Source organism: Xenopus laevis, chromosome 2L (assembly GCF_017654675.1).
Source record: "Xenopus laevis strain J_2021 chromosome 2L, Xenopus_laevis_v10.1, whole genome shotgun sequence".
NCBI classification, from domain to species: Eukaryota; Metazoa; Chordata; class Amphibia; order Anura; family Pipidae; genus Xenopus; species Xenopus laevis.
Window position 1 is genome coordinate 138,496,870 of NC_054373.1, and position 18,698 is coordinate 138,515,567.

The 18,698-nt window shown below is 38.3% G+C and overlaps 1 protein-coding gene across 2 annotated transcripts in view; it reads right to left on the reverse strand.

The window, feature by feature from the left end:
* The window catches only part of sugt1.L (SGT1 homolog, MIS12 kinetochore complex assembly cochaperone L homeolog), a 47,919-nt gene that overhangs the window by 6,813 nt on the left and 22,408 nt on the right, over window positions 1–18,698 (reverse strand). For both annotated transcript variants that reach the window (XM_018245004.2, NM_001091746.1), the window contains 4 exon segments: window positions 18,484–18,580; window positions 13,227–13,334; window positions 3,988–4,075; window positions 571–752 (listed from right to left, as the gene is read on the reverse strand). In XM_018245004.2, coding sequence (XP_018100493.1) covers window positions 571–752; window positions 3,988–4,075; window positions 13,227–13,334; window positions 18,484–18,580 — 475 coding nt within the window.

Consider the following 18,698-nt stretch of genomic DNA (forward strand, 5'->3'; position numbering starts at 1 on the left):
AATTAGGGTTTGGATTCAGTTCGGTATTCGGCTGAATCTTTCGCGAAGGATTCGGGGGTTAGGCCGAATCGAAAATAGTGGATTCAGTGCATCCCTAGTCTGAGTGATGCGATAACCCCGACCTGGCATCATAACGCCACCTACTTTATTGTCCCTGCCTCTGATGTCATCACTGCTCCACCCCCAGTGCTATCTGCCCCGCCTCTTTGTTCAGTTTTAGCCGCCAGTAAAGGTGGCCAGCCTATTTGCTACACATGGTTCTCTGCAGAACAGAGGTATGGTCAACCTAAACTGCAGTTTCTTACCCTTTCGACTACCAATATCGGTAAAATGCATAAAGTTCAACAGACTTAATGGCAGTAGCATTACACAGTGTGGGTCCCTATTAAATGCTTTTTCAGTGACAAGCTTTAAAAAACACTGATAAATATATTACATTTTTAAATCCTGTTTTGTCTTAGAAACCAGCCAAGAAACCTTTCTTTTTGAAATGTTTAAAAATTATCTTTGAAAAATCCAATAAAAACTATTGAAACAGAAACCAGCGAAGAAGAGATTTTTTTGACTCACAAATGATTTGTTCATGGCGCGTTTCACTTCATCGTTCCCATCTGAGTAAATCTGCTGAAATAGTTGATTTAGTGCAGCGTCCCCTTCCAGTTTTTCATTTTTCTCCTCCTCTTTGATCTCAACCACCAGTTTATCCCAGTTCTTAGTATAGTGTGAGGAAGAGGGGTATTTATGCATGGATTCTGCAAACAGAAACACCAGTTTTGAATATTTGATGCACAGGAAAAATACAAATATTGAAGACTGTCGAGTTAAATTAAAAAAAAAAAAAAAAAAAAACCTTAAAAACCTATACTGGCAACAGTAAATATACAAACATTCAACCACTGCAAAACACATATTTTCATCAGTTTCCAAATGAACAAAGACAAAAAGCAATCTGTTTTCCTATTAAGTTGGCTGTACATGGGCTGATAAAAGCTATTGACTCACCCCCCCCCCCAACAGTCAGCAGCTTATTGGTGAACGCTAATTGCTTGTCTGACCAGTACTTGAGCAAAAATCATTTGTAAATTCAGTTGAGTACCACATTGGCATAATAATGCGGCTCTCTCCCACCAGATCCACAACGGCTAAATTGGGCAAAAATACATTGTTTCAGAGGACACAGATGTGGTATGACACAGAGGAATTTATTGATGAGATCATCCTGGTGTATGAGGGAATACACCACATACTATAATTCCATAATAAATGTTATTAGTAGGAGTTGGCTTTGAGTATGCCTAAAGAAGTTAACTGTACCGGGCCCGGCGCTCTTGGAAGCATGAAGGGGGGGCCCGGCGGTTCTACACTCCTGGATTGCAGGGCCCCCCTTAAGTTGTGAATATTCGAAAGCCGCCGCTGTAAAGACCCCAGCCGCTGGAAAGGTTCCCGAAACCGTCGAAAGGACATGAAGCCGTCAAGCCAAAGAAAAGGAGAAGTAGCCGAACAAGAGGAGAATGAAGAAGACTAATGGGTTGTTTTTTTTTTAACCCCTAATCACCAATTTTTTTTAATGTTACTTTTATGGGGGACCCTGGACACCAATTTTTTTTAAACTTATGGGCAGCCCTGGCCACCAATGTTTTTTTTTTAAACTTATGGGGGGCCCTGGCCACCAATGACTTATTTTAACTTGTAGGGAGTCCAGGCCACCAACGTTTTTTTTATAACTTGTAGGGACGCCCTGACCACAAGTGGCTTTTTATAACTTGTTGGGGGGGGGGGTGTTTTAGCTCAGATGAATGTGTGGCTTTTTTTTCTTTAATATGGTGTGGGGTGGGCGGGATCTGGGGTGGGGCTTTAGGTCGTGCTGGGGCGGGGACAAGGGGCCAGAAAACGTTGTTGTACGGGGGCCCCGTGATTTGTAATGACGGCCCTGATGACATTTTTGCTGTAATGTTCATGCAATGCAGAATGCAGGTTTACACAAGCACAACATACTTGGATAAAAAGTTCTGCAGGGTTGAGAACTGTAACAGTTAAGCTTAGCTCAGGAGAGGTGTTATGATAAAAAAATAGGATCAGACAGCTAGAGCACAGTTTCTATGTGAACCAGCAATGCTATTCATTGGCTGTTAGACTGGTGTGTTTAATAATCTGAGCATGTTCATGAGCCAACAGCCAAAAATAATTTCCTGATGGAGGGGGCAGAGTGGGTTAGAGGAGTAGAAGAATTTTAAAGTGATTAAGGGGATGCTGCAGCCTTACTGTTAACCTTTGAACAACCACAGTGGCAGTTATCTAAAGATTTCAAAGAGGCTGTTCACCGATTACATTTTTGTGGGGAGGGTTTACATGTCCTTTAATTGTGTGACCTAAAGTGACTTGATTTTAATGGTTCAGATTCAGTTCGGCCAGGCAATTGGATCCTGCCAAATCCGAATCCCACAGAAAAAAAACTCGGGTTTGGAACATCCCTTAAAAAAACAAAACAGTTTTATAAGCATATGACCCATTTTAATATAGAGATCCCTTCCTTTATATAACATGCAATAAATGTATTTACACTTATACATATTTCATTTCAAGGTTTGAGTGCTGTGTGCGTATAGCATGAGGAATATGAATAGCTTTTGTTTTCAAAAGGCTTTTTATTGCTGGAGTTAATGAAAGCATGTTTTTACTTTAAAATAAATTTACTTTAACAATATATGGGTTTCCACTTTTCATAAATATACATAAAAGACTATTATCCAAGGCCAAAATGAAAACAGTAATGATAAATGAAAACCGACAAAAAAAGACTGATATGTTTGGATGTTGGTGCCATAAAAAAATGCACTATATTATGAATTCAGGACTTCTGCTTCAAGGAAGACATACTTACACTACTTATTACTAAATTACTGGTGCATGAATATACAGGTATGTGATCACTTATCTGGAAACCCTTTATCCAGAAAGCTCCAAATTCCAGAAAGGGCATCTCCCATATATTCCATTTAAGCAAATATTTCTAATATTTAAAAATAATTTTAAAATGATTTCCTTTCTCTGTAATAATAAAACAGTAGCTTGTACTTGATGGTAACTAAGCTGCATGAATCTATATTGGTGGCAAAACAATACTATTGGGTTTATTAAAAGGGATTCTGTCGTGATTTAGTGAGTCACTCACTTTATTCCAGAACCAGCAAGTGTATTTTTTTTTATTTGTAATATTGGTGAGTAGGCAGCCATCTCAGGTCATTTTGCCTGGTCATGTGCTTTCAGAAAGAGACAGCACTTTAGGATGGAAATGTTTTCTGGCAGGATGTTGTTTCTCCTACTCAGTGTAACAATGTGTCACAGTGGGACTTGGATTTTTACTATTGAGTGCTGTTCTTAGATCTAACAGGCAGCCTTATCTCCTGTCAGGCAGCTGTTATGTGTTTACCTTCCCATTGCTCTGTTGTTGGGTTGCTGGCGGGGGGGGGGAGGGGGTGTTATCACTCCAACTTGCAGTACAGCAGTAAAGAGTGACTTACGTTTATCAGAGCACAAGGCAAATGACTGGCAAATTGACAATATGTCTAGCCCCATGTCAGATTTCAAAATTAAATATATAAAAAAAATCTGTTTGCTCTTTTGAGAAATAAATTTCAGTGCAGAATTCTCCTGGAGCAGCACTATTAACTGGTGCATTTTGGACAAAAAAAATTTCCATAACAGTATCCCTTTAAAGCAAACTTAGGGTCTCGCGATCCAAAATACAGAAAGATCCCTTATCTGTTATCAAATCCAGGTCCCACGCGTTCCGCATAATTAATAGATCCCGGTTTATAAATTCTGTGTGTCTGTTAGTGATCCTTTAATGATTTCTCATGTTGGATAACTATTATTGTTGGAGAAGCCTATAATGGCACAAGTCTCTTGAGCAGGTAGAAATGCTGGTAATGATACAAAAATAACTAAGCTGGACGCATGCTCTAATATTTCGACAAATAAGCATACCTGGAGTAAAATGCTTCACTTGACTATCTGCCTTGCCCTCTAAGGTTTCCCACCGTATTGCCTCGGTTTTCTTCAATTTTATCTCTACCTAGAAATGGGAAAGATAAACAGCAATTTAAAGGAGATGGATAATACTGGTTAAAGATCCTGATAGTTTGGACCATGTACTTGAGCTTTGGCAATAAAACCATATCTGTAGAATCCTGCAACATTGAATTGACAGTTTAATTCAGATAGCATGTGACCCTAGCTTGCACCAGTGCACAATACTGATGAGCCAGATTTAACACAGTAATTATTGGACCATACATGAAACGCGGCGTTTGGGTTGTTGCAACTTGTAGTGGAGGTAGAAGGTCTCTAGATGCCGTAGACCTCACAACACTGACATCAATGGGGAGTGGGACAGGTTGCACGTCACGGCAATTACTGGCAAAAACTCACCACTGTACTGTGCAGGGCAACAGACAAGCTTCCAATGTAGGTTAAGATAAAGCAAACAACAGAATGTAGGAAGGACTGTCCAGTAAAATTCTGTCCCACAGAACAAAAGGTTACCAAGGCTGGGTGACCAGAAACCTACAAAGGCTTGAGCATTTGAATATGTAACACAACAGTAGTACAGACATTTTACTGTGCAGAGCATTAGTCCAGGACAAAATCTGATATCTGGTATGTGTTACAAAATATATTCCAAAAAAATACTAATAATTACCAAGATCATAGTCTCACAAAATCACACATGTGAAGTTCAGGAGTCCGTTAGATGGCTTGTCCTGGTTACACGCGGTTTCTCTATACCTACCCTCGCACATAATGCAGAATGCTGGCCATGGTCGGATTTCTCTCTATAGGGCATACTTTCTAAAAAACGAAACCTGGTGCTCTGATTATATAAATAAATTTAGAACTACAGAAGACATTGCAACAAATTAAGGAGAAGGAAAGGCTTTGTGCACTTGGGGTTGCCAAATGTTAGGCACTCCCAAGTGATTGTATTGGCTTACCTGAAATCCCGGGCCGGTGCTCCTATAAGCAGAAAACTGCACTGGCCTAGGGTTATACCAGTGAGCACCACGGAGCGATCCTCTTCCGGCGTCTTCTTTCTTCAAATTTCCCAGGGTAAATGCATTCGCAGTTGAACTAAATAGTCGACTTTTTAGTTAAAGTTCATCTTTTCGTTATACTGCGCATGCGCAGCCACGCAAAGGAAAGAGGAAGACGGAAAAGGATCGCTCCATGAAGCTCACTGGTATAAACGCTGGGCCAGTGCAGTTTTCTGCTGATAGGAGCACTGGCCCGGGGTTTCAGGCAAGTCAATGCAATCATTTGGGGGTGCCTAACATTTGGCACCCCCAAGTGTACGAAGCCTTTCTTTCTACTTTAAAGAGGACATTTACCAATGAATACAACAATGGAACTTTGCTTAGAGTAGAGTCCTGTGTTGGGTCCACATGGAATACCCGTAAAGTGGTCGGGTTTGGGGCAAAAAGTCCCCGATTCCTTGGCCGTTAAGGCAGTCCGGGTTAACCTAGCTGGGTACCCAACAAAGGTGCAGGCTTGATCCCTCACATCCACCATTTTGGTTCTTCCTCTTTTTACATTTTTTTGGGGTAGATTTGGCACTGGAGTGACATCACTTCTGGGCAGAAGAGACGTCACTTCCTGTTTTGCGTGTCCCCTGGGTCGGAAGGTTAGTTGGCCTATCGAGGGTCAAATAGCGGGAACATACGGGTCACATTGCGGGTTCGGATTGCGGTTTCAAAAAAAATGGACCCACGTAGGACTCTAGCTCCGAGTGCTCTTCATTGCACTTCTGCTGCTAATTATTATTACACTATTTTTTTTAGTTACAGATGCAGAGTGGCTCTCCTGCAAAACATGTTCAAATCAACAATAAATAAATAATATTGATTGCAAAAGAAGTGGGTTTACATGCCATTTAGACTGTGCATTATGTTTCAAGTGTTATCTTTATATGTCAACATAAGTATACCACCACACATGGATAAGAGAGAAATAAGTGGTGCATCAATTCAAATTCAATATTTTTTTTGGTGCAGGTCAATTTAATTACATCAACATTCTGTCTCATAAGCTTTGCAAATCCTAGTTTATTGCTGGAGCTACTGGAGATACTGGAGCTGCAGTAAAGGCACACCATTGCAACACATAGTCACACACATTTTGTGTTAGTAGAATTCAATAAGCAGGATGTTGAATGTATTTTAACTGCAGTCCCAATGATTACTGTGAAAAAGACATAATACTCTAGGAAAAGCAGTTTGTGGGCAGTTTTTATTTCTTCTTGTCTCTCCAGTACAGGGGGGGAGCACAACTTACAGAACAACTACCTATTAAAACCTGTCAATCCCTGCACGACTGGCTGCCACCCACATTTCAGAAACTGTTCCTCGCAAACCTACTTATTTCCCAAAGCAGCTGCCTTATAAAATGCCAAGCTACAAAGAATCCTCTTTCCAGCCCTGCAAACCCTTTTTCAGCACAACTTCATTAGGCTTTCCATTATACACTGCTGCTAGCTGGAATACTGTGCAGGCCATACACACAGAAATGATTACACCTAAACCTCCATATCCCAGGGAGCCACATAGACCTTGCAACAAAAAGCCCTTTGACTGCACTCTTCATGCGAGCCCACAGCAGGGACCTAGGAACCTTCCTGAAATTTCAACACAGAGCATATTTGTAGCAGTCAATGCATGCCAGCTGCAGGTAATCTATTACAAATAATGTATTCTAGGTTGGGAAAGAACATACTTGCTACAAGGCTTGCTTATGCAACTTCAAAAGTTCATACAGGTTTCAGTATGAACATTACACGGTTTCTCTCCACACTAACTCCAAATAAGCAAGGAGCAGTCTGGAAACATAAATCTTTATTACAGTACTGTGCTGCCCAGGAAGAGAGCATTTATATTGTTACACAGTATCAAAAAGGTACATAGGAGCTTCTTTCATCCAATATAACCTAAGAACATTGCTGTACTGCTCCACAAATGTTGAACTCCCTTAACACCACAATGCTAATACTATAAAGTAAAAGACAAAAATAAGAAAGCAATACAGAAAGATGAAAGCTAAAGCAAATAAAGACAGTTGAGGCAGTATTACAATATACACCAACACCAATATAACACCAATATTACAACTAAAAAAATACACTTGCTGGTTCAGGAAGTAAATTTTATATTGTGGAGTAAATTATTTGCAGTGTAAACAGTGTAATTTAGAAATAAAACCCACATCATAAAAATCATGACAGAATCTCTTTAAAGTAACAGTACAGTGTGAAAATAAAAACTGTGTAAAGAGATAGACACTATCTATTGACTGGTTACCCTGGTTACCAGGCAGTAACCAATGAGAGACTTATGGGGGGGGCAACATGGGTCATTGCTGCTTTTGAATATGAGCTGAATGCTGACGATAAATTGCAAACTCACTGAACAGATATGTCCCATGTGGCCCCCCTTCAAGTCGCTGACTAACTCAGAGTTATAGAGCTGAAAAGTTGGAAATAGTGTTCTGGCTATTATGTTACACATCCAATCACTCCAGCCTTTATACATTACATTTATGACTAACTATATTAGAAATATTTTTTATTTTGTGCAGCCTATTTACCCCGTTTTTATTTTTACACTGAACAATTCCTTTAAAAATGATTTGCCTTTTCTCTATAATAATGAACCAGTACCCTCCCTTGATCCAACAATGATATAATAAACCCTTATTGAAGGCAAAATAATCCTATTGGGTTTACTTAATGTTTAAAATATTTTTTAGTAGACTTAAAGTATAGAGATCCAAATTATGGAAAAAACCCTTATCCGGCATACCCCAGGTCCCAAGCATAAAAATGGAATAACAGGTCCCATACCTATATTTCTATTGATTAGCAATGACAATTTAACATACCTTTGAAAGCACTGAAAATATAGGACAGTTTCTTAGAATTATAATTTATTTTACCTGGACTACTGTATGTAAAAAATGGTTTTAGATGCAGGGCCCCTAAAGATCCTTTTTTGATCAGGTTGAAATCAGGTACAAAATACAAATTAAAGGGATCCTGTCATCGGAAAACATACTTTTTTTCAAAACGCATCAGTTAATAGTACTAATCCAGCAGAATTTTGCACTGAAATCCATTTCTCAAAAGAGCAAACAGATTTGTTTATATTCAATTTTGAAATGACAAGGGGCTAGACATTTTGTCAATTTCCCAGCTGCCCCATGTCATGTGACTTGTGCCTGCAATTTAGGAGAGAAATGCTTTCTGGCAGGCTGCTGTTTTTCCTTCTCAATGTAACTGAATGTGTCTCAGTGGGACATGGGTTTTTACTATTGAGTGCTGTACTTAGATCTGCCAAGCAGCTGTTATCTTGTGTTAAGGTGGCCATACATGGGGAGATCCGCTTGTTTGGCGATGTCGCCAAACGAGCGGATCTCCCTCCAATATGCTCACCTTGAGGTGGGCAATATCGGGCTGATCCGATCGTGGGCCCTAGGGCCCAACGATCAGATCCTAGCGAAAGCTAGCGGTCGGATCGCGGGACCGCATCAACGAACAGATGCGGCTGCGATCCGACGGGATTTTTAATCCCATCCGATCGAGATCTGGCCGACTTTCGGCCAGATCTCGATAGGGGAAGCCCGTCGGGTCTATCGGCAGCTTTTATCGGCCCGTGTATGGCCACCTTTAGGGAGCTGTTATCTGGTTAACTTTCCATTGTTCTTTTGTTTGGCTGCTGGGGGGGAAAGGGAGGGGGTGATATCACTCCAACTTGCAGTACAGCAGTAAAGAGTGATTGAAGTTTATCAGAGCACAAGTCACATGACTTGGGGCAGCTGGGAAATTGACAATATGTCTAGCCCCATGTCAGATTAAAAAGAATATATAAAATCTGTTTGCTCTTTTGAGAAGTGGATTTCAGTGCAGAATTCTGCTGTAGCAGCAATATTAACGGATTCATTTTGAAAAAAAGATTTTTACAAATGCCCCATACGTGATCAGCCCAGCCTAAAGGACCTCTATATATACGTCCTTGTAGTAACTCTGAAGCATATTGACCATCATACTGTTCAGATGTCCCTTGGCAGTTATATTTCTGATGTTTTACTATAGTATGTAATCGATACATTGCTGTAAACGGCAAGCTTTAAAGGAGAACTGTAATAACCAGCCCTTTAGAATCAGCTTATATTACACGCAAACCTCTGCTTGATCGACCCCTAGGCTTAACTTCTCAACAGGTGTGCAAAGCACACTGAGCATGTGCATGTCACAGGCACTCCTAACAAAATCCAAGATTGAAAACTCCTGTGGCAACTTTGAAGGCCTGGATCACTGCGACTATAGAGAAGCTAAACCTTCAGGCTTGATCGGTAAGCTCATATAAGAGGCACAGTTTTTTCATCTTTGGGTCTAGGCATGCCACATATTGAGAATCAAACTTCAGAAGACCTCTGGCATATTTAGGATGTTTTATCACAATATCTACTGACGTGGAAGACAAATTGCTGAAATGTGGAAGATTTGAGCAAATTTTTAGAAATTGCATAAACATGCAATATTTAAATCTTTGTAATTCCATGCATACTGTGCATCAAACCGTTTAGAAGACTCTTGGCATTTTTCTCTCATTACCTCATGATAGTGGTAGATTTGCTGCAAACTGCAATCTTTGGTTATGCATATAATAAAATGTGGTTGTCGAATATACTATTAAAATTGCGTTTTTCCATTTTTTTTGTATTTATAATAATTTATATTGTCACAGAAGTGGAAGATGGAAATGAGAAAGCACAAAACAAAAATGAGGGTACTGGTAGATGGGGAGATTTATTGCTCATAGTAAATCTGCGTTACCAAAAATGCATTCTCCTTCACTTACCTTTAGATCGATACAAAAAAAACTCATTACTTAATGCAATCTGGCTTATTTGCGGGAAAATGTAAAAGAAGGCAACTTTTTTTTTTTTCTTGCGAAGGTAAGTGAAGGCATTTTTGGGAGATTTGTCCCTGGATGCAGTGCAGATTTACTGCCGCCGAGAAATCTCCATGTCTGCCAGTACCCTAAAATCTATATTTACTAGGGAGGTGACAGTTTGTTGGGCTCCCCTATGTGACTCTGCTAACCAGGGATCCTGAGCTGACCTCCTCTGCTCTAAAAAAAATGCACTGGCCCAGTGTTCTTTCCATTAGAGTGGCAGTAACTTTGATTTTTCCTGGAATCCCTTATAGCCCCCTTGCCCGGCCCAAGCACAATACAGTACAGTGGAGTCCAAAAAATTGCTACACTGAGCATGAACCAGTCAGGCAAAATCAAAGAAGATGGTGGCACAGTTCTCTAATGAAAAGTACCCAGTGCTGCTGCTTACTTTTAGAGATCGTGGACTGGGGTTAGTGGCTTTTGAGTTTTATTGCCCTTTAATAACAGGACATTAGAGAATCCCACTGTCCTAATAAATATAAAAATACTGTGGCAGTAACTTATGGCAGACAGTTATATTTTTGCTTGTATTGTTCTACCTACAGCTTAACTGGGTGGTTCACCTTGAAGTTAAAATTTAGTATGTTATAGAATGGCCAATTCAAAGTAACCTTTCACTTGGTCTGTATTTATTTTTGATTATTTGCCTTTTTCTTCCGATGTTTTCCAGCTTTCAAATGGGGGTCACTGGCCCCATCTAAAAAAACATGTGCTCTGAAGGGCTAAAAATTTGTTGTTAGTGTTACTTTTTATTACTCATTTTTCTGTTCAGACTCTCTCCAATTCATATTCCAGTCTCTTATTCATATCAATGCATGGTTGCTAGGGCAATCTGGACCATAGCAACCTGATTGCTGAAATTGCAAACTGGAGAGCTGCTGAATAAAAAGCTAAATAACTCAAAACCACAAATAATGAAAAATTAGACCAATTGCAAATTGTCTCAGAATATCACTCTCTACATCATATTAAAAGTTAATTTAAAGGTGAAAACCCCTTTCATAAAAAAGGTTCAACACTAATCGGGTGCCATGGGTTACTGCCCAGGTATAAATTTTCTCAGCTTTTAGAAATAAGCCCCACTTTCTTTTAATTATGCACAAGTTTGGAAGCAGAAATCGTTGCATCATATTAATTGGCTATTTAACGGAGTATTATGCTTAAAGAACATTTCTTTGCACAGTCTGTTGCCCATCACGCAAGGGCACTGCAGCTAATTGGTATTCTAAGTCTTTGGTTTAGCCATCAATCTAATAAAATATTTAATTTGAATATATCCACATTTTCAGATGTCAGTTATGAAAAAAAATGCCCTGCCTAAACCTCAAGTTGCATGCAGGCCACCTTGTATTCTGACTAATTAGAAACTATTGTGCCCTAAAACTAATTAGTTATGCTACCAAGCTTGTGCTTCTGTCAAACAGTGCAAGCAATTACGGCTTGTGTTCCCTGAACATCAGAGCTTTATTTACTGCTATCCATAAGAATAGATATTTTCACATAGACAATTTCTTTCATCGAACAGATTTTCAATAACATTCTGTTTCAATCTCGGTTATGCCGAGAATGTTAATGCCTTAAGGGCACAAGATCTGTCTTCAACAAAATATTCTTCATAAAACAGCCTTTCGTTGAATACAAAATCCCATCTATTTTCTGTTTATTGTGTCACTTCCTAAGAACTATCTTTTTTAACCTAGAGCATTGCAGCTTTCCTGGCCAGACTTAAATAAGCATTCCTATGGGAGGATGCCTAGGGAGATCTAAATACAGTGAGCTTAAAGGGATGCTATTATTAGAGTAAAAAAAAAAAAATGTTTCTTTTTAAGTCATGATATTATATAAAGAAGAGTCATTCTCGGGAAAGAAGCATCGTGTTTTTTACTTGAACAGGATAAAAAAAAAAAAAAAAAAAAAAAAAAAAGGAGGTATTCCTGACTATTTCCACTCCCCTTCTTGCAAATAATCTTCTTTTGCTTCAGGACAAGGATTTGATGCATGCACTCAAGAACGAAGTACAGGTATGGAATCTATTATCCAGCAACCCAATATCTAGGGATGCACTGAATTCAGGATTCGAATTTGCATATCCAGATTTGCAAAATTTTCCAATAACGGGCAAGGAGGAAAATCGTGTGCCTTTTTGTCACAAAACAAGGAAGTAAAAAAGGTTTTCCCTTTCCCACCCCTAATTTGCATATGTAAATTAGGATTCAGATTCAGTTCGGTATTCGGCCGAATTTTTCGTAAAGGATTCAGGGGTTTGGCCGAATCCAAAATAGTGGATTCGGTGTATCCCTACCAGTATCCAAAAAGCTCCAAATTATAGCATCGTCGCACCCATTCTTAATTTAAGGGAATTGCATTTTTTTATGTATAATTAGATAGTACCTTGTACTTGACCAAGCTGCATATATCCATATTAATTTATTATATTGACAGCTATATAAAACCAAGGGCAACAGCTGTGTCGAAATTAAAGGAGAACAAAAGGTGAACTAAAAGTATTGCTAAATAGAAAGGCATCCTTGTATTTAAATTACTACACTTCGTTATATGTGTGCTGTTGCTTGCACTCTGTAGCAAGCGTGCTGCTTCGAGATAGAGATGCTCTCAGTTGGGTGACATCACCAAAATTCGTCTCCGCTTCCTCCCCACTGCCTTGAGTCACAGTGCACATGTGTAAATAACGAATCGATCCTCCTTGCTACGATGGTGCGCTTATAGTTAGCTCAGGGCAAGGGGAGGGATCATTGTGCACAAGTAAAATGTAGGCATGGGAAGTAGCGTTTCTCTAACAAAGATGGTGCAGCATTAGGAGATAAAGGTTGTAATTTTGATCAAACAAAAAAAATTATTTGCTTAGATCGTGGGCTAAAAACATAGGGATCGCTTAGAACAGTCAGTGAACTGTTACAGTGGGAAGTGGTTAGTTGTTACCTTTCGTTCTTCTTTAAGGAAAAATAACCCAAATATTGTGGATTATGGTTACAGCATTAATGCAATACATACAAAAGTAAAGGCAGCACAGAACAAATGAAAAGAAAAGACCAGTTTTCCGAAAATGTAAACACTTTATATCACTTTGTTGTTCCCTAATCTCATGATAAAAGGCAGGTAGTGCAGCAAGGTTGGCAAATGTCACCATCATCTCTAGCTGCTTGAAGTCCTCTCCCGGCAGTCTCCTTTACAACAAGGCAATTCAGTTAAAATGCTCACCTTTGTTGAAAGAACTTTCAATACACTCTGGTCAGGTAGGATGGTGTGAAGGAGATGCAGATTTAAACTGTAGTTTTCTCCTGAAGGTAGATTCATATCAATAGTTAACTGTAAAACACAAAACAGAATGGCTTCATGAGTATGGTATTAAACGCCTCCAATTTCAAAGTAAATGGTATTATGAGACTGGAAAAGGCTGTAGGTATAATGTTTAGAGATTAAAATTATTTACAAAAGCACAGCATTGCTGAGAATAAGTCTTCATTTGCCTCTAAAAATTCTTTAGACAAAAAAAAAAAAAAAAAAGACACTTGAAAATGGTGCCAGGTCAGTATATGAAATAAAATGTGAAGCACTTACAGTTTATGTGCAGGTGCTTCTATTCAACTGTACCATTACTCAATGTTTGAATGGAAAGATATCAATGCAGCGCAAACGCACTGATCCAGTTCTCCCAAGTACACAACACATTGTTAGTATGGAGCTGCGCAAAGTAATTTGCTCACTTTCTATGTAAACAAAATGAAAACAGCTGCTTAATTACTGCAAGGATAACAATGATTCTGAAGAAAAGGACACATTTGATAGGCTGCAGATTGAAATGAGTATTAATTTCCCCCAAGTGCGAGTACTCCATATAAACCTATGCGGGCAGGAGCGTAGCGGATAGGAGTTTCACTGATAAAAGAACAGCTGTTAAAATACTTAATATATTAGGAGTCTAACATATATAATTAAAAGAAGAAGTCAAGAAAATAACAGGTGGTGTTTGAAAAGGTATTGGTTAAAAACAAAAAGCAACTAAGGCACAATGGGATCCATGCTGAAATGCTGGCATTAATGGGTTGCAAGGTAAGTTAGTTAGTATGTTAGTTATCAGAAAGGTCTATATAAATACTCCACTAAACCCTCAAAGTAATGCTGCTCTTAGTCCTCTGTCAAAAGAAACACTGCATTTCTTACATTCTATTGTGTATACATGGGCTTCTGTATCAGACTTCCTGTTTTCAGCTTAAACCTCTAGGGCTACGGCTTGAGCATGCTCAGTTTTCTCCTCTCTCTCTCCCTGTTATAATCTGGGCCCAGAACTATGAGCAGGGAGAGAGACTCAGGCAGGAAGTGGTCACTTCTACAGCGGTTTACTCAGATTAGCCCAATATCGCCCACCCCAAGGTGGGTATATAAAAGAAAGATCTGTTTGTTTTACGACCTTGCCAAACTAGTGGATCTTTTAATGTATGTCATCTTTAGGCCTATGGCACACAGTGCGGATTTTAAAGGGACATCAATGAAATTACCGAGAACCCTTTTGAGAACTTTTGCAATTGTCAAATATTTTTTTTTATTTTATGATATTAGCAATTTTTACACTCTTTTAATAAATCCTTTTTAAGGAGGATTAAAGGATTAAGGATAATTAATGTAGTAATAGACTTCAATGTTTAATCTTAGAGCCATGGATTACTGTTTTGTTTTTACCCTTGCTACCCCCCCTTTATACCTTGTGAGCAGGAGAGTGCTAATGAGCTCTGTATAACCAAGTCACTCCCTTTCCCCAGGTGTTTTGGATATCTCAGACTTACAGATGTAGGAGATAATTATACAGAGGGTTTAACTGTGACTGCCAATTTGGTTTTATCTTCCTGCAATTGCTCTTACTAACCAGGAAGTGGGAAAATGAAAGCACATAATTCTGGACTGTTTTGTACTTCAAACTATAGGCAGAAAGCATGTCTAACACAAGTCATATTTCAGGTATAAATAAACTATACCTCTGAGCACTACAGATCTATATGAAATGTATGTAAAACAGCGGTGCCCAAATAAATCGGGATCTACCAGTAGACCTTTAGCTGGTAAGAAGTAGATCTCAAAACACTGTAAACAACTTGTCTAAAATCACCCTCCTATTTCATTCAGATATTTATTATGTTAAGGTTACAAAAGAAATAGTTGTTTGTTAAATATGAATTCTCATAAATCATTTATATCAAAGGTATAATCAATATTTAAGTAATATTTTACATGGAACAGAATGCTAAAAATGCTTTTATGAATGTAGAACATAATGGCATGACTAAAAGTAGACCTCACATTAGTAAAGTATGGGCACTCCTGATGTAAAACATTCAATATTTAAAACACTATTTCATATAAATAAATCATTTTTTTTAAAGAATTTTAAATACTAAAGTCTGTCCTTCAGATTCCTTAATTTTTTCTTTTCAGGTGATCAGTGAGCAACATACAAAGACCATGACAAAATGTTGGCTAAAGTTCAGTACAGGTATAGGATCCCTTATCTGGAAACCCAATATCCAGAAAGCTCTGAATTACGGAATGGCTGTCTCCCATAGACTCCATTTTATCCAAATAATCCAAGTTTTTAAAAATGATTTCCTTTTTCTCTGTAATAATAAAACAGTACCTTGTACTTCATCCCAACTCAAATATAATTAATCCTTATTGTAAGCAAAACCAGCCTATTGGGTTTATCTAATGTTTAAATGAATTTCTAGTAGACTTAAGGCATGAAGACCCAAATTATGGAAAGATCCATTATCCGGAAAACCCCAGGTGCCAAGCATTCTTGATAACAGGTCCCATACCTGTACCAAGCAAACTGCCCCTACTTTTTAGCAGGGCCAAAAACAGGGGTAGGCAGAATACCTGCAAATGGATTATGATATTTTGATATCCAGAATAATCGGGTCCTGGGGCTATCTGGATAAAGGATCTTTCCGTAATTTGGATCTTCATACCTTAAATCTACTAGAAAATCATGTAAACATTAAATAAAACCAATAGGCTGGTTTTTCTTCCAATATGGATTAATCATATCTTAGTTTGGATCAAGTACAATGTACTGTTTTATTATTATTACAGAGAAAAGGGAAATCCTTTTTAAAAATTTGGATTGTTTGGATAAAATGGAGTCTATGGGAGACAAGCTTTCCGTAATTTGGAGTTTTCTGGATAATGGGTTTCCGGATAACAGATCCCATACCTGTACATCTACAATCAAGAACATGCCATAAAGCAAGAGAGGCCTTCTGCGGTTTGTCAGAAAGGAAACCGCCACATCAGTACTAAAAAACAAACAGATTCCTCAAAGCAAGAACAAAAGTGGCAATACATTTTAGCAGTACAATAAAACAATTTTTCCCAAGAATACACTGTTTTTCATACTCTGTTATAGGCAAACCCCCAAATTGTTTTCCCTTTAAGCCCATTTTAAGGATTAGAAGGCAGTTTGGAGGTTACCAAGAAAAGTGAAACCTGAAAAACAGCAATAATCCATGTTTCCAGCTATAATTTCCCTAGTTAGCAGGACAGGCGAAAGAGTTGGATGTAAAATGAAGCCGTTTCAATTTAGGAGAGAGCCACTGTGTAATTTCTAACACATACAGGAGAGCAGTTTGCAAAACAATGTTCTTACCTACTGAATTGCTTCCCCAACACACATTTATCAAGCTACATGATGTACTTTCCTAAGGAGCAAACTAGTCTGGTAATGAAAGGTTCCTGGAATATATTAACATTTATATATGAGCTTTAAGTGTTGATAATTTAACTCTTCCTACACATGCCTCAGTTCTGAAGTCTCAATATCCGTGCTTTATTTACTATAACTTTTAGCAAACTCTACCCTTACAGTCATACAGTTTGCAGAAGGAAGTTGTCAAGATTTTATTTATATAAACAAAGAAAGTCCCCCCCCCCCCAAAAAAAAAAAATCATATGTCAAACTTCTGCTTCAGTTATTTAATTTTAGAAATCTTTTGGTTTTTAGAAATCTTTTGGTTAGCATGCCTCGACCTGTATTATATGTTACATGATTCTGATATGAGTAGTCCAGCATCAACTGCCTAAAGTTTGAGCAGTGCAATGCAGCAGGGTTAAGATTCTATTACAGTGGTTTTTAGCAGGGTGCTGTTTCATACATATAGAAGCCGATGCTTTCTACCAGTACTTTATAAAAGTTAAAGAGCAAAAAAACGGAAGGGACCATTAAGCATAGGAATAACGTGATTAAAGACAAACAGCACCTTAACATAGGTTAAACCAGGGTTTTAAATGGCTAACTGGTAAATTTGCCAATTCACAACATTATTAAAGGGGACCCATCACCCAAAAAAGTATTCCAAACCCTATTTTATCATTATGGTCAAGCGAAATGAACTTTAATTACACTATATAAATTATATGAATCTTGTTTCCTTCGGTCTGGGAACTCATAATTATAGCAAAGAGGCAGGAGCCATTTTGTGGACACTTATTAATAGAAACCTTTTCTATCATCTCAAAATCTTGTTTGTGCACCAGAATTGGGGACATAATGTAGATCCCCATGCACAGGTTACACAATGAAATGATGAAGAGTGGGCAAATTTGGGTGAGGGCAGTGACATCTAGGAAGTGCTGAACGGAAAGTGAAAGTAATTGCCTGCCCTGCCTCTATGCTGAAGCCATAGAGGAGGGACAAACAATATTTGATTGACGTCTGAGATTTTTTAAACAACTATGAATGATTTAATAAAAAAAGAATTTGGATTTCATGTTTAATTTGAAACGGACTTTTATTATACAGCTTTTTATGTCTGTGTGACAGGTCCCCTTTAAGTGGTCCACTATTTAGATTTAAGTAGTTATGAGGTAGCCATATAAAGTGATACATTCCTATCAAATATGAAATCATAACAGTCCACAAATTTGGGATTCTCTTTCACAAGAACCATTTCTCCCTCTCCCTTTATATTCTGCACACAAGGCATTATAGGCTTTTATATCAGATGTTTAAAGGAGAAGGAAAGCTACATAGGCAGATTATTGCCAATAGATTAGCCACAATAGTGCAAGCTAGAACACTATATTTATTCTGTTGAATGCTTTATCATAGCTGAGTAAACAACTCTAGAAGCTCTCTGTTTGTTTAGGATAGCAGCTACCATATTAGCTTTGTGTGACATCACTTTCAGCCCGAGTCTCTCCCTGCTTGTCATAGCTCTGGGCTGAGATTACAGTAGGGAGGGAAGGAGGGAGGGGGAGAGAGGAACAAACTGAGCATGCTCAAGCCCTGCTTAATACATTTTAACATTTCCTTCTCCTTTATGGACTAAGAATGCTGGGAATTGCAGTTCACAGCGGCTGAACAGTATTATGTCTAACATAATTGAACTTGATTCTCTTAGTAATATAAACACACAAGGAAGATATACAGACATTGATGCATATGTATGGAATTAGCCGTGTTTACCTCTCTTTCTGAAAACTGGACGTGGACATTATTCTTCTGAACGTTCTTGATCATTACTGTAATGATGATTTGAGATTCTGTTTGGTACCAGTCATGCCTTAAAGCAAACACAACAACAACAAGTAAGCAAGATCTGCTTTTCAATAGCAAATAAAAAAAATGTCCCATGTAGTGCTTCCCTAAATTACTTTCTTCTTTTGCTCTTCTGCATTAAT